General features: G+C 52.5%; 1 protein-coding gene across 1 annotated transcript in view; it reads left to right on the forward strand.

Annotated features, from left to right (window-relative positions):
- The window catches only part of OLFML2A (olfactomedin like 2A), a 28635-nt gene extending 5498 nt beyond the window's left edge, over positions 1 to 23137 (forward strand). The window contains exons 2-8 of the mRNA XM_055541113.1: positions 1946 to 2209; positions 8894 to 9001; positions 11839 to 12048; positions 14096 to 14342; positions 16493 to 16717; positions 17789 to 17974; positions 18861 to 23137. Coding sequence (XP_055397088.1) covers positions 1946 to 2209; positions 8894 to 9001; positions 11839 to 12048; positions 14096 to 14342; positions 16493 to 16717; positions 17789 to 17974; positions 18861 to 19465 — 1845 coding nt within the window. The 3' untranslated portion in view covers positions 19466 to 23137. The remainder of the gene's footprint in view (positions 1 to 1945; positions 2210 to 8893; positions 9002 to 11838; positions 12049 to 14095; positions 14343 to 16492; positions 16718 to 17788; positions 17975 to 18860) is intronic.
- Positions 23138 to 23344: the final 207 nt, after the last annotated feature.

The raw sequence follows: 23344 nt of genomic DNA on the forward strand, positions 1-23344 counted from the left end.
AATGTTGCAGTCATGTGGAGGCCGCTGCTGGTGGGGATGGGTGTTGGATTATGGGTGAGTCCCCAGGAAGAGGCCTCTTTGGCCTGGGCCACACAGAACACACCCACATCCACTTGCTGGGCTCTTTGCCCCACCTGTGGGAGTGGGTGGGGGTGACTAGGGGTTCCAGCAGAGCTGGGAAGGGGGCCCAGAAGTCTCAAAGCAAAGGCAGGCTTACCGCATTAGCGGCGATCTAAAGAATGTACAGCATCTGAGCCTGGCTGTCAGTGCTCATGGGCACAGAGAATTGCCCAGCTGGGCCCAGGGCACACTTGCCCCACAGAGGACCCCAGACAAAACTTCCACCATAGCGCCCCCTTCCCCACTCTCCTCATCCCCCGCGGGACAGCAAGTCTACCCGTGTTGGGCTCTCATCCCCTTGAACAAGTTATTTGCTGGCTCCAGGGCTATTTTTGCATCTGGAGAACACTGCTAAGAATATCTAGGAAGTTCCTTGGTGGTCCAGTGGCTGAGACTCCATGCTCCCAATGCAGGGGGCCAGGATTCAATCTCTGGTCAGGGAACTAGATCCCACATGCCGTTACTAAGGGTTCACTTGCCGCGACAAAGATCAAAGATCCCAGGTGCTGCAATTAAGACCTGGCACAGCCAAACAAATAAATAAAAAGAATACCTACCAATGTACCCACATGGAGAAATATAGAGGGATAAACAAGCCCCTGTCAGGATTATTGGTGGTAATAATAACAACTACAACATATTCCCAGTATTCTGTCTCTCAGTCCTCACAGTCTTTTGTTCGATATACTCACTAGCAATACCCTCCTTTTACAGGTGAAGAAACTGAGGCACAGAGAGGTTAAGTAATCTGCCCAAGTGCACACAGCTGTAGGTGGCCCATGGCTGTGTTCCTCACCACCGCCCCACACCTCCCCAGTGCTCAGCGAGTTCTCAATAAATGTCTCCTCCCTGGGCTCCGCATCCCAGGCTTGCCTCCTCCATCCACCGTCTGTCCACAAAGCAGGCTGACTGAGTGCCCTGCAGACGTGGCCCTGGCTCTCTCTTGCTGATAACCCTTCCATGACTTCCCAGTGTTTTCAGGAAGAAGACCAGATCCTCAGCCAGTTTTAAGGGCCCTCCATGGGTCAGGATCTGCCTCCCTCAGCCTTACCTCCTACCACCAGGCCCTCTGTAGGCACGAGCCAGAATGAACCTCCTCCAGGCTCCCAAGGTGCCCAGTCCTTGCTTGTCTTTGCACATCTGACTTGCTCTCCCTAGACTGTTCTACTCATACTTAGAAATGTCCCCCATGGTGCCCTCCTCCGAGCAGTCTTCATGGGTGTCTTTCTCTGGATCTTAGGGCTCACTACGTCAACTTCTCCCATGGTTGAGAAAGTCAAGGATGCACCTCTGTCTACTTCCTCTGCACCTCCAGCTCCTACCCAGAGTCTGGCAGAGGCCAGGGCTTCAAACAGGTGTCTGAGGGCTCAGAGCAGAAATGGAGTGCCTACTGCCCTTCCCAGAGGACGCTGGGATGCTCATGGGGGTGGGCTTGGCAGAAAGCCCAAGGGGGCCTTGAATTTGCCTGGGTCCTGGTGGCTTCAGTGAGAGCTCAAAGGTGTGGGTTTGTTGATTGAGTCATAAATAGCTGTGCCCTGAGAGCCTGGAGCCCAGGATGGGCGGGCTGAGCCAGCTAGGGGAGTTCTGGTTGGGACTCCCAGGGCCCTGCTGGTGTGTGAGGGCAAGGCAGGCTGGAGCCTGGTGCCTGCCACTGATCTCAACCAACTGACTCCTGCAGGCTCAAAGTTCTGCTGCCCCCAGTGACCACACTTAAGACATCGGGTGTGTGGCCTCCCAGGGCAGGCTTGAAGGAAAAGGAGGGAGGGAAGGGGAACACTCCCCTCGCCCCAGCCCTGGCCTTCAGCTCACCACGGCCTCTCTGCAGGTGTTCGGCGACGTGGACCAGGTACGCATGACCTCGGAGGGCTCCGACTGCCGCTGCAAGTGCATCATGCGGCCGCTGAGCAAGGACGCGTGCAGCCGGGTGCGCAGCGGGCGGGCGCGCGTGGAGGACTTCTACACGGTGGAGACGGTGAGCTCTGGCACCGACTGCCGCTGCTCCTGCACGGCGCCGCCCTCCTCGCTCAACCCCTGCGAGAACGAGTGGAAGATGGAGAAACTCAAGAAACAGGCACCCGAGCTCCTCAAGGTAGACCTTCTGGAGTAGAGGCGCGATGGGTCCCCCTCCTGCGCCAACTAGCGTGGGCTGGCGGGGCCGGCAGTCCAGTGAGAGGGCCGCACATGTTAGGAGAGGGGTTGTGCTCGCCCCATTTCACAGGTGAGGAAACAGAGGCTCCCTGGGAGGCAACCGCATCTAGCCTAAGGCCACTGGGCCAGTCAGCGATGGAGGCAGCGTGCTCTGGCAAGTTTACCTGGAGACAGCCCTTTACTGTCTCATTACCACCCAGCCGAGTGTCCTGGTTTTCCCCAAACCAGGTCATCCGTCGTCACCTCCACATAGTGTTTGAAATTTTGTGGCACCTGATTATTTCATGTCATAACTTTTCCCGTATTCATGTACCACCTTTGTGCCAGATGTTGTGCTAAGCTCTTTTTTTCCTCTACATTATTTCTCTAAATTCTTAATCCATTCAGTGAAATGTGGGATCTTTGCCCTCATTTTATAGGTGAGAAAACTAAGGCTTGGACAAGTTAGGTAACTGGCCCGAGTGCTCATATAATGACATGCAGCCTTAAGTCTACACCCTGTTTTTATGTGAATGTTATAACCACGCACCCACCACGGGAAGATTAGAAAGAGGCACCACCTCTGGGTGACCCAGCCCTGTGCCAGGCCCACCACCAGGACCCATAGCTTGGATAGACGTGGACAGGGAGATCACAGCTACCCGGCCAGCCAGGCACCCGCGTACCATTCACACTATGCAGAACTCTGTCCTTGGAGGGCCTGGTGGGGCTCGGATTTGAACTCAGATCCATGTCCAAAGCATGTGTTCTAAATCACCCTGCTCTCCTGTCTTCCTTTTTTGTAATAGCCCAGATAATTTGATGGCTTTTTCTCAAACTGGAGGACAATTGCCTTACGATGTTGTATTAGTTTCTGCTGTACACCAGCATAAATTAGCTCTAAGTATGCATGTATCCCCTCCCTCAGGAGCCTCCCTCCCATCACCCCTGTAGGTCATCACAGAGAATTTGGTGGCTTTTGAGAGGATCTGTTTCTTTTATAATTTCTTACGCGTCTGTTTCGCCCTTTTCATGTCAAGAACTGTCACGTTCGCTGAGATGTTGCCCTACTTGTAAGCTAACAAGTCAACCTGCTAGTTTCATGGACGCTGGCGGAAGACATGCGCCAGAGACAAAGGGCTTTATCACTCATTGTCACCAGAGTGCCTCCACTTTCTTGCACTGGTTCTCCCACTCACTTCCCGTGGGGTGATGCAGTGGGGGCTGGATAGCACGTGCACATTCAGTGGGATGTCTTCCAAGAGAAGAGCTCCTACGTAGAGAATCCAAATCTCTTAGGAGGAGCATCAAACCCACCTTCCCTGCTCTGGAGGAAAACATTCTCTGGCTGCTCTGAGGCTGTTCACTCTACAACAAGGTGGCCTGGAACAAGAACAGTCAGCGCCTCTGCAGGCAAGACACACAGAAAAGCAAGAGGCCCCAGGAAGAATCGTCTCCAACATTTGGCTCAAAATATTTTCTTTAAATTTAACTTTAGTTTTATTTTTGTAACAACTGGATGGATACCAAAACTCTCAAAGTTTCAGGGGGCAGGGGGGTGGGGTGAATTTTAGGCCAAGTGGCTTCTTTTTTTTTAAAGGAATGAAATGCTTTCTTTATTTTATTTTTGGCTGAGATGAGTCTTTGTTGCTGAGGGGGCTTTTCTCTAGTTGTGGGGAGCGGGGGGCTACTCTTTGTTGCAGTGCATGGGCTTCTCATTGTGGTGGTTTCTCTTGCTGCAGAGCACAGGTTCTAGGTGCTCAGGCTGCAGCAGTTGCAACTTGCAGGCTAGAGTACAGGCTCAGTAGTTGCGGGACATGGACTTAGTTGCTCTGCGGCATGTGGAATCTTCCTGGACCAGGGATTGAACCAGTGTCCCCTGCATTGACAAGCAATTCTTATCCAATGTACCATCAGGGAAGTCCCCAAGTGACTTCTTGACAACTTGGCAGTTCCTGGACCACACTGTCCCCCAAATCCACTAGCACCCTGCAGACTCCAGTGACAGAAGCCAGAGGCCAGTCTTCAGTCACAGGGACAAATCCAACTTTTGTTTATATCCACTTCTCAGTAACCCGATTGTAAGCATACTGGACATGAGGATAGACAAAACCTTTTTCTAAAGGCTAGCTGGTTTAATCCTTGCTACAACCCTTTGGAGAGGGAACTTATGTTCCCAGCTCTACTTGGGGGAGGAATCTGAGGCCCAGAGAGGAGCTGTGACTTGCCTAAGATCAGAGCAAGAAATTGGCGGCACTAAGATTTGAACCCAAGAATTCTCTGCTGTGCCCCCTTGCCCAGTGGAGAGGTCACTGGGCAGTTCTCTTAGCCCAGAGCTATCCCTTAGGCCTTTCAGTGCACAGCAGCCATGGGATTTTTCATTCAGCCTTAGAGGACTAGAGTGGGGCAGTGGTGGGATTAACCCAACAGGTGGGATTGTAGGAAGAGCCCAGAGAAGATACTCTGCCTCCTCGACACCTTAGGAGCAAAAGTGAGGGCCTGAGAGGTACCCAGAGAGCCCCAAGAGAAGCCATGGCAGAAGCAGTACAAGGCAGGGCTGAGGCCTCTCCTATTTGGTGTGGCTCCACCTTCCTCCGTGGGTTCCCCCCACCGCCCCAGGAGAAGAGGTTAGGAGAAGCCACTGTGGAGGACGACAGAGCATACCCACCTATACCCGCCCCTTGTCTCTACCCCAACCCTTCCCCTCAAGCTAAGAACTGCAGCTGTTACTTGACCTTAGTTGCATGGCTCCGAGAAAGAAGAGTGGGATTCTAGATCCCCTTTCTTGGGGAGGTTGGCTGCAGGGAGGAGCAGTGTTTCTCACCTCTTCACTCCCTTTCCTTCTGGACATGAACTAGATGTGGCCCCACCCTTGAGAAATTCCAGTCCTGTGGGGACACAGCTCCTGATCCCAATAATGGCTAGGTAGTCAGTGCTAGACCAAGGGACATCCCAGGGATCGTGGTAGTCCTGAGCAGGAGGTAACATTAGAACTAGGCATTAAGGGATGTGTAGGAGTCCTTCAGGCAGAGCAGCAATAAAGACAGGCTAGGTGAGAGTAAGTAGAGTGGGTATGACCCAGGGTGCCTCCTCACCTTTGTCTGTCCCAGCCTTACTAGCCACCAGCCAGTTCCATATTGTGCTTCTCAAACTGTATGTGGTGAAAGACCAGTTTTTTAAAATCTGTCAAGAGTCAATATTTTTTCAAATACTATAAAATTAGTTGTTAGACAAATGAAATGGAATATAAACAAAAACACTAAATACAAGTCCAGTGTTGTATTAGTAGGGTCCACAGATACAAAATTTCTCTGTCGAACAGCTCTGAAATTTTATGAAAGTCTACTCTTGCTTTGCGTAATTACTTAATCACAGACTGGTAATGAGCAGCTTGGACTGGGAATGGTGCTGGTCTGCAGACCACACTTTGAGTAGCTTTGCTCAAACACGCCATGTGTCTTCACACCTTCAGCTCTTTGCACGAGCTGTTCCCTTGGCCTGGAATGTCTGTCTCCAGCCATGGTTGCTCAATTTGTGCTTGTCCTTCAGAGTTCAGTTCAAACTTCCTCCTGGCAGACTTTACCAACCCAAACCCACTCCCAGACAAGTTAGTGCCCCGCTGTCAGTGACCTGGGCACCTGTGTGTGTTTCCGTCTGTGTTTCCTGATCCGGACACCTCTGTGTCACTCTGCAGTCCTTGACAGCCTATGAAGGATCATGGAAGCTCGTGTCTGTATTGTCATCACTGTCCTTAATGCCTGGGCCAGAGTGAACATTTGCTGAGGCCAAAGAAGATGGCAGGGGCAGATCGAAGAGACCTTGAGTGCCAGGCTTAGCAGATCAGAAGCCCCACCTGGGCAGTGGGGAGCCACAGTGAGCCATCTGGCAGGGGAGAGACCCATGGTCAAAGTTGTGCTTCAGGAAGCCAGTTTTGCTGGCCTTGAAGGCAACAGAAATGAAGCTGGGAGGTCCCTTTTAGCCTCCTGAAATGGTACTCATCACTGATATCCATGAAGCCCTTGCTATGCACCCACTCTGAGCTGAGCCCTGTCCAGACTGTGCTGCTGTGCACCATACCCCTGCTGCCCGCCTCCCAGAGAGAAGCTGAGACCCAGGAGCATCTAGTTCTGAAACTGCACAGTTCTGAAACTGAACTCCACAGAGCCCTGGGGGAACCATGCAACCCTTCCAAGGCTGAACAAGGTTGTGGGGAAGCAGAGGAGGCTCAGGGCCCTTTTTCCGCTTCCACCAGAGTCCCCCTTTTTCTGTTTTCGAGATCAGAGTCTACTCAGAGAAGAACTGCCTGGCTTAAAACAGCTTGAATACCCCTGGGAGAGTGGGAGTAAAACTGCTGGAAACAGCTGGCCAAGGCCAAACAGGAGCGCCGGCCCACTCAGGCCCTGAGGATGCATAGAGGGGGTGGACTGGAGGAACTGCCCACTAGAGGCAAGGGAAAGCTGATTTCCCAACTGGCCCTTTGTGCCAAGGTTTCCCTGACAGTCTCACTGGCATCCTGGCCATCTGGAGGGAAGGGTCATGTCCTGATGAGGTGTGACAGAAAGGGGATGGAGTTGGGCAGCTGAGGGGAGAGCCGTGAACTGGGTGAGGGAGACGTGGCATCTGCTACTGACTGGTTGTGCAAGCCCCTCCCCATCTCTTGGCCTCAGTTTCCCCATCTGAACCCAGACAGGCACAGTAAAGCATGATGGGAAAGAGGTCTTGGTTTATACTAATCTGGGCTCTGCTTCTGGCTCCACCATTTAACAGCCTGGGGCCTTGGGGCCTTGGCTTCACCTCTCTAAGCAGCAGCTTCCCGATCTGCATGACCGAGATAAAAGACCTCCAAACCTTATCACAGGTCGGGTGCCCAGAAGCAGACTCTTGTGCAGATGACTTATTATGAAAGGGCTCCCAGGAGGAGCTGATACTGAAGCAGATGAAGCAGCAGGAGGGCTGGGGAGGGAGGGGGAAGGAAAGGAGCCCAGTAGGGGCATGGTTTCAGGCCAAGTGCCAGCCCCAGCTGCAGGGGACGCTGGAGTATGAGTGGCAGCTCACTTGTCCTGTGGGGCTAGGATGCTGACTTCTAGACGTCCACACCAGTCAGCCCTTGCCTGCAGACTGCCCCAGGAGGACACACACTCCCAAACACTTTGAGGGGCAAAGTGGGTCTTTGAAGAGAGTTACAGACACAGGCTGTTAAAAGGTAGGCACGTGGAAGCCAGGGTTGGGCACAAGAAACAGAAGCAGGGATCCAGGGGGTGTGGATAGAGCTCCTTCGGTGTCCACTGCTCCACTGTCCTCGGGGTTGTTATGGATTAAGTGAAGTGGTTCATTCAGGCCCCGACACAGTGCCTGCCATATGTGGAATATGCTTAGTCATGTCCAACTCTTTGTGACCCCATAAACTGCAGGACGCCAGGCTTCCCTGTCCTTCACTATCTCCTGGAACTTGCTCAAACTCATGTCCATTGAGTCAGTGATGTCATCCAACCATCTAATCCTCTGTCATTCCCTTCTCCTCCTGCCTTCAATCTTTCCCAGCATCAGGGTCTTTTCCATGAGTCGGCTATTCGCATCAAGTCACCAAAGTACTGGAGCTTCAGCCTCAGCATCAGTACTTCCAATGAATATTCAGGGTTGATTTCCTTTAGGATGGATTGGTTTGATCTCTTTGCAGTCCAAGGGACTCTCAAGAGTCTTCTCCAGCACCACAATTCAAAAGCATCAATTCTTCGGCACTCAGCCTTCTTTATGGTCCAACTCTCACATCCATACACGACTACTGGAAAAACCATAGCTTTGACTATACGGACCTTTGCAGCAAAGTGATATCTCTGCTTTTTAATATGTTGTCTAGGTTGGTCATAGCTTTTCTTTCAAGGAACAAGCATCTTTTAATTTTATGGCTGCAGTCACCATCCACAGTGATTTTGGAACCCAAGAAAATAAAGTCTCTCACTGTTTCCATTTTTTCCCCATCTATTTGCCATGACGTGATGGGACCAGCAGAGAAAGCAATGGCCCCCACTCCAGTACTCTTGCCTGGGAAATCCCATGGATGGAGGAGCCTGGTAGGCTACAGTCCATGGGGTCACTAAGAGTCGGACACGACTGAGCGACTTCACTTTCATTTTTCACTTTCATGCATTGGAGAAGGAAATGGCAACCCACTCCAGTGTTCTTGCCTGGAGAATCCCAGGGACAGAGGAGCCTGGTGGGCTTCCGTCTATGGGGTCGCACAGAGTCGGACACAACTGATGCGACTTAGCAGCAGCAGCAGCAGATGGGACCAGATGCCATGATCTTAGTTTTTTGAATGTTAAGTTTTAAGCCAGTTTTTTCACTCTCCTCTTTCACCTTCATCAAGAGGCTCTTTAGTTCCTCTTTGCTTTTTGTCATCAGCTACATATTTGAGGTTATTGATATTTCTCCCTGCAATCTTGATTTCAGCTTGTGCTTCATCCATGCCAGCATTTCACATGATGTACTCTGCATACAAGTTAAATAAGCAGGGTGACAATATACAACCTTGACATACTGTTTTCCCAATTTTGAACCAGCTCATTGTCCCATGTCCAGTTCTAACTGTACTTCTTGTCCTGCCGTGTGCTGTGCCTTTTCCCTAACTCTCACCCTTCCCCGGCAGCTGCAGTCCATGGTGGATCTCCTGGAGGGCACCTTGTACAGCATGGACCTCATGAAAGTGCATGCCTACGTCCACAAGGTGGCTTCCCAGATGAACACATTGGAAGAGGTAAGGGCAGGGCTCAAGCCAGTGGCCAGGCTGCTGCCTGGGCCGTTCTGTCTGGACGCTGGTGGCTATAGGAAGCTGGATTCCAGGAGGGAGCTGGACGAGGAGATGCAGGCCACAGGGTTCCGCCTTTGAGCAGGAGATCCGACTGGGCCTCGAGGGCCCACAGGAAGCTGGAGGGCTGGGTGGAGAAACTGAGGTGCCTACTAGTTATGAAAGGGGTGTGGAGGGGGCTGGAACCTGTAGCCACCCTCAGTTCACCAAGACCAGGGCACAAGTCTGGGGTGGCCATTCATATGAAACACGAGTGTTGTGAAGGACTGGCCAAGCCTCCTGGGGCCAGGCCCAAGGCAGCATGGCTGTTCAAGGACCCACCTACCGGGAGACCGAGATGCTAAGTGTCTTCTCCTGCTCAGGGCAAATGTGCTGGAGGGCTGGTGGGTGGCTGACACCGCCCCCTGAGGCAGGGACAGAGTTGAGCAGGCGTGGAGGTTCAGGCCTGAGGTCTGCGTCTCTGCTGGCACAGCCTGGCCTCCGCCTTTTCCTGCATCCGGTCTGTGCTGGACTGCTGAGAGCACGGGGATATGCAGCTGCCAGCAGGGGTGTGAGGGGCTTCCTTTCCCGGCTTCCTTTCCAGCGGGACGGGGCACCTAGGCATCCTGTGCCCCACAAGGGGAGATTAACCCCTTGTGTGCATGCGTGCTAAGTCACTTCAGTCATGTCCAAAGCTTTGCAACCCTATAGACTATAGCCTGCCAGGCTCCTCTGTCCATGGGATTCTCCAGGCAAGAATACTGGAGTGGGTTGCCATTTCCTCCTTCAGGGGATCTTCCCCACCCAGGGATGAACCCGGGTCTCCCGCATTGCATGCAGGTTCTTTACCACTAGCACCACCTGGAAAGCCCCTATTAACCCCTACAAACCCCAAAGTCCAGGGTCACTTAACTATTCGAAGATTATTTGGTGAGTATCTCTTTTGTGCCAGCACGGGAGAAAGATAATAACAGTTGTTGAATTTCTCCTGTGCCCAGGATTTCCTGTGTATAGTGCGTGCCAGGCCCTCCTGTTGTTGGTTCTACAGTTCTGCTTTGACCTTTCTTTCCTCTTGTTATCTTAGGAAATGTTAACTCACTTCACATAACTGTGAGCCAGGCAATCTGGAGGAGCCAGACAATGATTTCCGCAGCCACGAAGAAATGATTTTTAAATTATCTTCTGTTTTGCATTATCTTTGCTTTGCTTCTGTTCACTAAGTGATAGCTGTGGAAAACAAAAGAAGTTTTTTGCTAACACTGGGAGAAGACAGAAAGAACAGCCTCAGGAGGAGCTGGCTTCCTCTGCCTCAGGGAAAAACATCACAGGAGGTAGTGACCTCCTGTGATGTCAGGCAGCACTTTGGAGTCCCAGCTTCCCTCTGCTTTCTTCCCTTATGCCAGTGGTTCTCAGCTCTATGTGATTTTGCTCCCCAGGGGACAGCTGGTGTATCTGGAGCCATTTCTGGTTGTCACAACTTGGGGGAAGTGGGTGGCGGATGCTGTTGGTTCTAGTGGGCAGTGGTTGGAATGCAGCTAAACATCCCACAATGCAGGACAGTCCCACAACACACAAATGTCAATAGTGCTGAGGTTGAAAAAGCTGCCTTACATGGTTTGCCTCTGTCTTCTCTGTGATCCAGGTGGGAGTGGGGCTGTGTGTGTGTATGTTAGTCGCTCAGTCCTGTCCGACTCTTTGTGACCCCATAGACTGTAGCCCACCAGGCTCCTCTGTCCATGGAATTCTCAAGGCAAGAATACTGGAGTGGTTTGCCATTCCCTTCTCCAGGGGATCTTCCCAAGCCAGAGATGGAACCTGGGTCTCCTGCATTGCAGGCAGATTTTTTACCATCTGAAAAACCAGGGAAGCCTGTGGGTCTAGGGGCTGCTAAAGCCAGGCAATGTCGGCAGCAGGCGGGAGACAATGAGGCAGGGCAGGAGAAGCAGAGTAGGGGTAAAGATGGGGCTTGGTGCTGCGGGTGGAGCCAACAAGACCCAGGAGAAAAGTTGGAGACTTGGAGACTAGGAAGGGATCAGAGGCCATAGCAAAACCCCAATGAGTTTATGTTTATTTTATGAAAAGGGAGTATTTATATATTACTTGTGAATTTAAAAGGTAATTTTAAAGTAGCAAAAGATGGGTAGCAACTTAAAAGATGGATCCATAAGGGACTCGCTAAATAAATTTTGGTCCATCCAGACAGTGGCCGGCCATGTGGTCCATAGAAGGTGTAAGAAGCACTATATACAAAGATGTGCAAGAATTCCCAAAACAGACTCAAGGGAGAAAGCAAAGTGGAAACAAAGGAAGCAAGGGAAGAAAGGAGGGAGGGAGGAAGAAGAGGAATTCCCTCGCAGTCCGGTGGTTAGGACCCTGAGCTTTCACTGCCAAAGGCTTCTATCCCCGCCAGGGTTCAGTGTCTGATGGGGGTTCAGTATCTGAAGTAAGATCCTGCAAGCCATGCAGCATGGCCAAGAAAAACAAAAGAAAAAAGAAAGCCATCACAATTAACCCAGAAACAGGTGGATGGGAGACATATATTTTCTATCCATTTGTATCCTTTAATTTAGTACTATGAACATATTTTCTATTTGTTCATTCATGCAGTTTTTAAATTAAAGTTAATAACCACAGGGTCTCGAGCAGCATGCTTTATTTCACTGCTGCTCTTGGGTGCTGCCCCACCCATTCCCCTGGGCCCTGGGTTGGGAGACTGGGTTGGCAAAGCCTGATGGCAGAAGCCGGGGTGTGCCCCAGGGTGGGAGACAGCCCAGAGACTGGAAGGACCTCAAGTCCCGCCCCTACAGAGCATCAAGGCCAACCTGAGCCGGGAGAACGAGGTGGTGAGGGAGAGCATGCGCCACTTCAGCGAGCAGCTGAGGCACTACGAGAACCACTCAGCCATCATGATGAGCATCAAGAAGGAGCTCTCCAGCCTGGGCCTCCAGCTGCTGCAGAAGGACGCGGCTACCGCGCCCGCCGCCGCCCCAGCCCCCGGCGCCGGCAGCAAGGCTCAGGTGAGACCAGGCTCTGGTGATGGGACCAGAGGTGGGTGGGCTGGGAGCACAGCGTGCCGGAACCTCGGCCCTGAGGGCCAGCTGGGTCATGGGTTGGGGTCATAGGTTGGGGCTGAGGGCTGGCCCAGTGGGAGAGTCCCTGGCAGGGTGGGGGCGAGGGGGTGCCTGCTGCGCAGTAAGCAGTCAACACAGGTGAGCTGGGAGCAGACATGGGGCTCCTGAGCCAGGCGTTTGGCAGTATTCTCATTCCTGGTTCCAAACTAGCAGGGACAAGGTTGCAGAGATTACCCTCCCTGCCTAGTCCCGGGGGAACCAGGTCCCCTGCAGCACAACCACTTGAAACTTCATCTGCTGTGGCTGGGCCCCTGGCTGCATCAGTTCTGGTGGGGGGGTGGGGGCAGGGGGTGTATGTGGGTAATGTCTCCGGGACCCGAGCCAACTAATACTACTTCTTCATGCAACCAATTGATCATGGGGTGGAGACCTCCTGCAGCAAACACCTAGCCTTCCATCTTCAAACTCAGCTCCCAAAGTGAGCAAAGGCACTGCTTTCGTTACCAGGCAGAGCCATCCATGACATATAACACACCTTTGGGAAAATTTGAAAAACGCCCTCCTCTAGCCAGACAGATTGCAGAAAAGACTCTCACCACTGGTCAGATAAATTAGAAGGGGAAGGGACCTCGCTGCTGGTCCAGTGGATAAGCTCCCAATGCAGTGGGCTCGGGTTCCATCTCTGGCTGAGGAACTAAGATCCCATATACTGCAACTAAGCTTAAGGACAGCAACTGCTAAGTCCTTGCACAGCAGTGAAGACCCAGGGCAACCAAAACAAGTTAAAAAAAAAAAAGGGTCCTCTTTGGGTGGATAAAGTATCCGAAGGCTCCTTCCTATGACCAGCGCACACCAGGATGTGTGCCTTGGCAGATGGAGCACAGACTAGACTTTACTTCCATTCGCTCCTTTGACCAGTCACCACGTGCAGGACACAGCCCCCACTGCTCCCACAGTGGCCTCGTTTTCTAGTGAGTGGGGTAAGAAGGCAGCTGACTTCTTCACAGACATTGTCTGAGCGAAGCCCACAACGACCTGCAAGGGCGGATGCTCGTTGCCGGTTTGGCAGATGAGGAAACATGGAGCAGGGTCACTGGGAGAAGGTGGTCTTGATGGAACCCGGGCCTGCGTGACGGCCAAGCCCACTCTCTTCCCCTCCACCCCTCAGCCTCCCGTGCTGACATTTTGATGATGGGACCATCTGTGTCTGCAGCAAGGACCACATAGATGCTGATAAAGCAGGGAGGAAGCCTGGTGCCTTGGCCCAGAGCTGGCTTCCTGCTCATTCCATGCCAGTTCCAGAGCTGGAATGAGTCCTGTTGGGGCAGTGGCACAGAAAGTCTAGATACCGTCCTTGCTGTATCTGCTGGAGATCCTGCCTAACAATGGGTAATGTCACAGGCCCAGTGTTCGCGTGCCAAGCCAGCATCAGAGGCGTTTAAAAGGAAGCCAAAATAACAAAATTCTTAAAATATTAGAAACAGCATGCCCTAAGGTCAATGCCCTGGTGACCAACCATCCCAGTCTGCCCAGGACTGAAGGGTTTCCCAGGATACGGGACTTTCAGCGCTAACTGGGAAAATTCCAGGCACACTGAGATGAATTGGTCAGGAGGGCCTGAGAACCTCTCCTGGCTCACACACAAAGACCAGTGACTGAGAGAGACGGATGGGAAGCTGACCTCCCCGGGGAGCTGACCGTTACAGTCTACCCCCCAGGCAGAGTGAACAGGAATTGGTAAGCGGAACAGGATCTAATCTATTAGGCTGGGCTTCAAGCCTACCAGGGAGCTAGAGAGCTGAGTAGGGAAACCAAGGCACACCCTGGTCATGAATATCACCACGATGGGAGGAGAGCTGTGAATTCAGGAGCTCCTGGGACACAGGGCCTGGAGCAACCTGACTGCTACCAGCCCCCAAATGCTGAGCCTCCCTGACCCCCTGAAACATCCCTTCTACCACCCTCCAAGTCTGAGACTCCCCTTCTCCCCCAGGACACAGCTGGAGGGAAAGGCAAAGAAAACAACAAATATGGCAGCGTGCAGAAGAGCTTTGTCGACAAGGGCCTCTCGAAACCTCCTAAGGAGAAGCTGCTGAAGGTGGAGAGGCTGAAGAAGGAGGGCAAAGGCAGATTCCCCCAACCCACAGCCAAGCCCCGGGCCCTGGCCCAGCAGCAGGCCGTGATCCGAGGCATCACCTACTACAAGGCAGGCAGGAAGGATACAACCGAGGCCATGGCTGGTGAGTTGGAGGAAGACGGGAACCTTGGGGAGTAGGAGTCCTACAGGGACTCAGGATCTCTTCTGTAAACTGCCCCAGACCTCAGCTCCATGGTTTACCTGTTGGTGCCCTTTGCTCATCCACACAATGGGATAATCCCCCTCCTGGGGTTGTTGGGTGGGGATGAAATGATAAAATCAATGCGAAGCACCCCTGCAGTATTTCTAGCTGTCTCCACTCTCAATGGACTTTTCCTCCTTCCTTGAAAGATTTGCTGAAAGTTCACTATGTGTGTGCTGTATCTTCCAGACTTTCTGCCTAACATGAAGTTCATAGTCTAGTGGGGAAAAGCACACGCATAACTAAGCAGCTGCCTCTGGTGGGGCAGGAGAATGCAGGGGCCAGGCCAGGGTTCTGGGAAGTGCCCCGGGGCCTCTGCAGCACCTCCTATGCCCAGATTGGCATTGGAGTGAATGGCCTCTCCAGCACGTCCCACTCTGTTCCCGCCAAAGAAGAGCCCACAGACTCTGGTCTCTTTCTTAAAGCTCCCTACCAGATCACGGTGAAGTGCAACAAAATAATCGAAAAACAAGAGACGAAAGTTGCAAGAGTTCCCGGATTTCTGGGCCATCCCCACTGGTGTGGTCCTGATCCTCCCTCTGAGCTCCTCCCCAGATGCCTGCTGTCCTCTGATGTCCCTGAGAGGTGTCCCCAGCCTGCTTCCCCTTCCTGGGTCCTGCTGATCACCTCCTCCACTGAGGCTTTCTGCCTAGCCCATGCCCAAGGGGGCCAGGAGTGGAACTGTGAGGGACCAGTCTCCCAAGAGCCCCTCAGTTCTTGGTCTCTCAGATCTCAGGGGCCTCTTCTCCCAGCTCCTGGTGCCAGCTGTCAGCTCTGAGTCCTGCCAGTTCAGCCTGGCCACCGTGTAAAGCCGCTGACCCCTGGCCAGGGCCCTGCCCATGAACAGCTGCAGGCATCTGACTTTTCCAGTGAGGCCTGTGGGAACAAGCCCTGCCCTGGCTGGGTGCCAAGATTGGGCCCCGCTGAGGCCCACTGGCCAGAGGGTGTGCCTTCATTCCCTAGAGACCCCAGGGGCTGCTCCCCAATGGGGCCTGGCTACACCCTGAGCAAAGGGGAAGCCCAGCAGGAAGAGACAAGGTAGAAGTCACATGAGCCTCAGGACATCTCTGGGGGCCCTGCCACTACAGCAACGACAGCACGAGTCCTCTGTCTCTGGTATCACAGCTTTGAATCCTTGCACACATGCTGTCACCGTTGATCCAGGAGAGGAAACAAGTTCGGAGAGGTGAAGTGACCACCTCCAGGTTTTGCAGCGAGTTAGTGGGACTGGAGCCCAGAAGCTGAAGGATTTTCGTTCCCTGCTCTGTGCCACGGAGTCTTACTGCTTTCCCTGCCCATTCCAACTATTTCCCTGACCCCAGCCATTCCAACCCAGGGGAGCGCGGGTCAGGGATGACCGGAGAGGGCCCCAACCAGTGCTATGGAGCTGAAGAAGTTCCGGTCAGCACAGCCCATGCCAGCAGGGGTGGAAGAAGAAGGGAGAGCAAGCAAGCTGAGAGGTGGGAGTTAGGAGATGAACAAGGGGACAGAGACCTGGGGTCCAGAGGGGATGGGAAGCTGGCCACACCTGGCCTGCCCTACCTGCGGTGTCAAATCCCAGATGAGAGAGACTAGAGGGTGGGTCCAGACAAAGACAACGTCTGTAACACGGGAGCAGGGCTTTCTGCCTCCGGAGATTGGATCCAGGAAATGAAAACACTGGTACAAAGTGTTTCTTTAGGAGGGAAAGGGGTCTCAGGTCCGGCGCCTCATATTTGCCAGGATCTGTGCAAATGTCTCATATACATTTTTTTCTCTAATCCATACAACAGCTTGACGTGGTAGACCTCACGACTCTCATTTCACAGAAGGGGAAGCTGAGGCCCACTGAGGCAGGGGACTTGACCGAGGCCACTCGCCTGAGGGGCTTACAGCCAGTCTGCCGACCAGGAAGCCCTCTCCACTTCCCACTTTGCAAGGCTTTTCACTCTTCAGGGGCCACCCCCTCCTCTCCCCCACGGCCCCAGCGCTGGCAGCCCGGTGGGCCTGGGGAGGATCCCGGGCAGTGGTGGGTGCTTCTCGGATGTGAACACGGGCTCTTCTCTCCACAGACAACGCCCTCAAGGGCACTTCCTGGCTGGAGCAGCTGCCGCCTAGGGTGGAGGGCCGGCCACCAGAGCCCAACTTGGCAGAGCATGAGGAGGCTGCGCCCCAGGCCCCTGAGGGAGCAGATTTGGCCCCTGGCACCCCTGCCTCGGATCCCACCCCCACCCCCACCCCCACCACCAGTCCCCTGCCCACGGAGCCACCCCCACGCCCAGAAGTCCCCAGTCAAGGTGAGTAAGCCTCACAGGGGTCAGCAAACTACTGCCCGTAGGCCAAATACAACCTGCAGCCTGCTTTTGTACAGCCCTTGAGCTAAGAATAGTTTTTACATATTTTAAGGGTTGTTTAAAAAAAAAAGAAAATGAAACAGAAATATGTGGTCTGGAAAGTCTAAAATGTTGGCTATCTGATCTTTGTAGGAAAAGCCTGACTACATTTACAGGGAAACAGATAGTGTTCTCAGCAAATTCTTCTTAAAACATCACCTAGAATCCCATCATCAAATCCAGCAACTATTTTTACTTTCCAATTTCTTCTGTCCAGTCTCTGGCCCTGTTTTTTATGTTCATGTTGGTAGTTTCAGCTCATATCTTAGGTAGAAATCTTCCTAATTAAGTCATTGAGCCCATCCTTCTGGAGGGCATCTTGGCTGCCTGTGATAACAAGCCTTAAAACCATCCCCTACTTTGGTCCATGTGCATTCCACTTCTAGGAATCTTTTCCTAAAGGATTCATCAGATATGTGGACAGCAGCTACAGCTTAACTGGTTTCCTTGTGGTCTATTTCTAATGTCAGAAAACTGAAAATAATCTCAAAGTCTAACACTGAGGGGATTGGTTAAATTAATTCAGTGGCACAGCTGTCTGGCGGTCTGGTGGAACCTTGAAATCACATCATTAAAAGGCCATTTAATGATGTGAGAGATTGCTCAGTGGAGGGAAAAAACAGGATACATAAAACTGTATATTCAGAAGAATGATGGTGCTTTTTAAGTATTTCTGCATGACTGTACATGCAGAGAAAATAAGAAAAGGAAGGAAATACAACATGTTTAAACTTTTCTTTGAATAACAGAATTTTGAATGATTTTTATTTTCTGCCTTTTCCTTTTCTGAATATTCTGTTTTCTACAATGAGGAGACATTGCTTTGATTATGAAGAAAGAAAAAATAATAATAATGCTACAAACAAAATCTCAGAGGGGATTTAAGAAAGATTCAGCTAACGTTCCCAGGACTGTTGCTTTGGCTCAGGGCCTGTGGGTGGGTGTATCAAATGCTGTGCCCCTCGCTCCCCACAGGCAGAGAGGCGAGCTGTGAGGGCACCCTCCGGGCCGTGGACCCCCCTGTGAGACACCACAGCTATGGGCGCCATGAGGGAGCCTGGATGAAGGACCCCGCTGCCAGGGATGACAGGATCTATGTCACCAATTACTACTATGGAAACAGCCTGGTGGAATTCCGCAACCTGGAAAACTTCAAGCAAGGTGGGGGACCCCCGAGATGGGGAGGGGGCGGGTCTGGGGAGCCTAGGGAGGGTTCCCCTGGAGACATGGTCCTTGTTTGCCTTGTGGCATCCTGTAGTCCAGGCTTCCCCAGCCTGGCCTAGCCCTGACTGGTCAGCCACCCCATGAAGGGAAGTCTAGGGGCACCCCCTAAGTGGAAACTCTGAGTACTGTTACCCTTGACAGTAAATGACACTCGCGAGGGCAAGACCACATCCATCTTGTTTGCAGCACTTGCTGAGTGCTTATTATGTGCTAATCACCTGTGTGTATCAACTCATGGTATCTCCATAACTCCACGAGGTGGGGGGTTATCACCCTGTCTTACAGGTTAGCAGAGCCTCAGGCCTTACCGGAGCTTCAGGTCTGGACAGGGAAGGGCAGAAATTTTGTTATCACATCTGGAACATGATGGGGGGAAAGGGTCAGTTAGACATGACCTGCCCTCCAGAAATGCACAATCTGATGTGTGTGGCAAAAGCTTCAAGAAACAACTTGGATATGGTGCTCGAGGGAGGCCTTGGGGCTGTGGGAGCCCAGCCTGGGGACCAGGGAAGACTTCCCAGAGGATGTGATGCTGAGGCATTCCCCAGGCAGACAGGATGGGAAATGGCAGTCTAGGCAGCAAGAAGGGCATGGGCAAATGCCCTGGTATCAGCCTGGTCTATGCTGGTCCACAACTGGTAACCTTGAACCCTCTGAGCCCCCATTTGCTCCATGGCAAATGGGACAATGTCTTGAAGGCGCGAGATAACTGGCCCAGCCCCAGGCCCACAGCTCACTCCGTTTCCATTGCTTGCTGGTCCCTGGGATCAGTTGAGGGTTTTTCCCAGAGGCTCTGGTGTAACCATCCGCCCCCTGCACGCAGGCCGCTGGAGTAACATGTACAAGCTGCCCTACAACTGGATCGGCACGGGCCACGTGGTGTACCAGGGCGCCTTCTACTACAACCGCGCCTTCACCAAGAACATCATCAAGTATGACCTGCGGCAGCGCTTCGTGGCCTCCTGGGCGCTGCTGCCGGACGTGGTGTACGAGGACACCACGCCCTGGAAGTGGCGCGGCCACTCGGACATCGACTTCGCCGTGGACGAGAGTGGCCTGTGGGTCATCTACCCCGCCGTGGATGACCGCGACGAGGCGCAGTCCGAGGTGATCGTGCTGAGCCGCCTGGACCCCGGCGACCTGTCAGTGCAACGCGAGACCACGTGGAAGACGCGGCTGCGGCGGAACTCCTATGGGAACTGCTTCCTGGTGTGCGGCATCCTGTACGCCGTGGACACGTACAACCAGCGGGAGGGCCACGTGGCCTACGCCTTCGATACGCACACGGGCACCGATGCCCGCCTGCAGCTGCCCTTTCTCAATGAGCACGCCTACACCACCCAGATCGACTACAACCCCAAGGAGCGGGTGCTCTACGCCTGGGACAATGGCCACCAGCTCACCTACACCCTCCACTTCGTGGTCTGAATGGGAACCTGGGGTCACAGGAGAGGAGTGGCCATGGGCATGGGGGCTCCCCACAGCGACTCCTGCAAGGGACTCCCTCAGCAAATATTTACTGGGGGCCAGGCCCAGGGATAGGTGCTAGGCAGGTGGCTTAGCAAGGATCAACCTTCCTTAGCACCCAGTGGAGTAATAATTGCTTCCACCTGCAGAATACTGTCAAGAGCTTCACATGCACTAACCCGCTTAATCGTGACACCCTTGGAGGTAGAGGCAGTTAAGCCCATTTAACAGATGAGGAGACTGAGGCCTCAGTCTGGATCAGGCTAGCCCACTTTACAAATGAGACCTGACCATGCTCTCCCCTACCTCCAACCCTCTCCCCTCTCCCCTGGTTTTTCTTGTCCTCTCAAGTCTGTCTCCCTTCCCAGGGGCTACTCGAAACCTTTGGGACCAGCACACTAGTGTTGGGTGGAGGCCGGCTCTGCATGCCATCCCAGGCCCCTGTTCTGACTGAGCTGCTGGTGGCCCTGGGGCTTTGGGCCCTTTGGCTAATGTCCTTGCTCCTTGCCTTTGGCCCATCCCCACCCACTGTCTGACCGCATTCCAAACCTCCACAGTCACCCAGCCACTGTACAGAAACCACACCCCAAGAAAAAAATACCAGTCCCCCTTCCAAGACCCCCTCCCCCTGTACTCATTTTTATTTTCTCTATTCTTCATCAGCGCCGTCATTTGTTTCTGAGGCAGCAGCTGAGAAGGCTGCAGGCAGCTGCCTGCCAGCACGACTCTACCAGAGTGGGGAACTGGGCCAGGCCCTGGGGCTCCCTCTCCACCCAGAAGTGCTGGCTCCAGCCACATACCCAGGCTGTGGGACCTCTCCCCACTACCTCCCAGAGCCTTTGGGCCATGGTCCACCTTGTGCTTTCTCTTTGGGCTTTTGAACCCACAACCTATGTGCACTCAGGGATACTCCAGGTCTGCCGTGAGCAAGACCCTAAGCCTGAGGCTGGGCAGTACCAGGATGAAACAGGTTTCCTCTTTCTTGGCAGTCCTAACCTGGTCTTTAGGTGAGCTGGCCTGGGAGATGGGGGGGAGGCTGAGATCTGGGCAGCCAGCACAGAGGAGGTTTTGGACCTTCTGGTGGCAGGGAAGAGCCAGGGGGTGGAAGCTGGGAGGGAAGGAGAAAGGGGTCTGTGGGTCAGGCTTTTCCTGGCTTCAGAGATATTGGGGTCAGGGTGCCTGGAGTCCAACTTGGGGCTGAAAATGCACAATTGGGCTCCCCTGAGCCTCAGTCCTGGGCAACCCAGAGGATCAGACCTTCAGGTCTGTCCCTATCTGCTTTGAACAACATTTTTAGAGCTGGAAGAAGTTCTCCAGCCTGACTCCTTGCATCAACAAAGGAGAAAGGGCTCAGGGCCACTCGGGGAACAGGACACAGCCAACCTCCCTCCAGAAGGGCTTTGTCCAAATCCTTTATTCTCCAGGCTTGGAGGCACTAGGCCGTAGACCACCCAGCACCCAAGCCATCCCAACACGTTTGAAGGGTATTTACAGCTGATCTCGACACAACCCCGGACCCTGCTGCTTTCATTCAGTCCCCATGCCAGCTCCCAGGTGTCTGTGTATATGAACACCCAGCTGCCATGTTGGGAAATTCAGCTGCAAACCCTGGAGTGTAAGGAAATGCATTTTGTGCAGAATACACTTCTTTCAGACATTGTCAGGTGACGTTATTTTGTTTAAGCTGTAGCTCACCCCCGAAATAAAGGGGAATGATGACGCCCAGCCGAGCCAGGCCTGACTCATAGTAGCAGACTCATCCAGGCGCCCCCACCCAGCGAAACTCCAAGGGCTGAGCATACAGACTCTTTGGGGGCTGCAAGTCCCAGCACTTCCCTTGGCCCTGGGTGTGGGTCTTAGAAGACTCAGTGCTTTGTGATATCACAGCCCAACCATGTGAGAAGTGTTCGTGCTCCTCTCTTCCCATTAGTCTTAGAAAAGGGCAAGTTAAAATGAACCGATTTTGAAAAAGGACAAGCAAAATGGCTTTCTCGGGGACAGGATGCTGGTTGCAGCCTCTAAACTTTCACTGATCCCCTTCTGCTTTCAGGTCCTTGTATGTGGGTTACGTTGTAGGTACAATTATTTTCCTCATTTTACAGGTAGTCAGACTGGCGCCCAGAGAAGTTAAGTGGAGGCAGTTAAATGGAAAGCCAGGTTTCCAAATCAGGTAATATACCATGAACATCAACAGTGGGCTAAGAAAGTCATATGTGTATCTTCACAACAGTGGAAGGTATATACTCTGTGTGTGCCCATTTTACAGATGCGAAAACTGAGGTGAAGGGACTTACCCAAGCAAGCAGCTTACTCTGTAGCAGAGTCAGGTTTTCACGGCTGGTTAGTACGTGTTTTTTGTCAATTGTGTTTCTCTCTCGCAGCAGCTCCAGAATTAGTGCTTGTTTCTTTTAAACCAGTGTAGTCAAGCCATGAATTGCATCTGCATAGGAGACCCAAGAAGGAGGTTGGGGTCCGCTCATAAAGAGCCTTGAATGCCAAACCAAAGAGCGACTCCCTCCAATCACGTTTGGAATGAAGTCGAGCATAAAGGAGAGGAAAGGAAATTCTAAGACAATTGGATTTTGTCCTATCAGTGACGGGAAGCAGGGAAGAACTTTTTTGGCAGGATCTACTACATTTGACGGCAGGTACTTAAAGGAGAGAGCCAGATTTTCCTGCCGACCTCGCTGTGAAGGCAAAGGAAGCCGTGTCTGGTGTTTCTGAACAACATGACACAGGAAGGGGCTTTGACTGCTACCTTTGATTCCTCATGAGAGAGTTCTAGGCCTTAATATTTAATTTGCTCTGTCTGGGGAGAAAAGAAGGAGGCCTCTGCCTTGGGAGGCGGCCCTAAAGGTAAGGCTCGGGGGGTGGGATGGGGTTTCCTGGGAATGACTTGAGGGCTTCTGAAATCCGGTTTGTTCAAAAACATCTTTTCCTCCTTGACGACATTGGAAACCACTCTGGTGACAGGAGGACCCGGCCCAGGATGGTTGTCAGGGAGCCCTGGGTAAGGAAGGGTTGGGAAGTCCAACCCTTAGGTTGGAATCCAGCTGTGCTTCTCACAGGCTTCACATTCGAGCAGGGTAGGGACTGTCAGAGGGGACAGATGTCAACTCCTTTTTATGGCTGAAGACTTGCAGTTTAGTGAGGACACAGGGCAGCTGGGGGCCCAAGCAGTACCCTCCAAGAGCTAAAGGCACCTTTACCTACAGTATCACTAATGCACCCAGGAACCCCATTGTTGGCATTACTTTTCCCCATTACAGGGGATGAACCTCAAGTTCAAAAAGGTTAAGCAACCTGCTCAGGGTCACGAATCTAACAAGAAGTATAGTCAAGAGTTGAACCAGGTCTGTTTTTACACCAAAGCCCAAAACTAACTGTTGTTAAGAATTTTGTAACCAGTCCGTTTTCTTCTTTGCTTTGGCTACTGGGAAGCTTAAAGTCGAACTTGAGATTATTTTTAACAGTCGCTGTACTGAGTCTCCTACTGGACTCTGGCTTCATTCTAGCTTTCTGCTTTTGCCTTTACCCTGATCTCTTTATTATATTGTATTTTATCTATTTTTGTGAATTGCCACAGTATCTTTTTTTGCACCAAGGTGGACTGTACCGAAATAAATACATGATCAAAAGTTTGATTTATAAGTCTTGATTAAATGTTATGATCTGCATCCTTACCGTAACACAGACATTTAATAACTTTAAAACAATACTTTAGTTTGCTATGAGAATTGGCCTTGTAACTGGAAACTGATCTGGAAAATGAACTAGGGTGGAAGAACCCAAGTCAGGCTGAAAACCAGGCCCCTCCCAGGGGAGAGGAGAAGCAAGCCG

This window comes from Bubalus kerabau, chromosome 11 (assembly GCF_029407905.1).
Source record: "Bubalus kerabau isolate K-KA32 ecotype Philippines breed swamp buffalo chromosome 11, PCC_UOA_SB_1v2, whole genome shotgun sequence".
Taxonomy (NCBI): domain Eukaryota; kingdom Metazoa; phylum Chordata; class Mammalia; order Artiodactyla; family Bovidae; genus Bubalus; species Bubalus kerabau.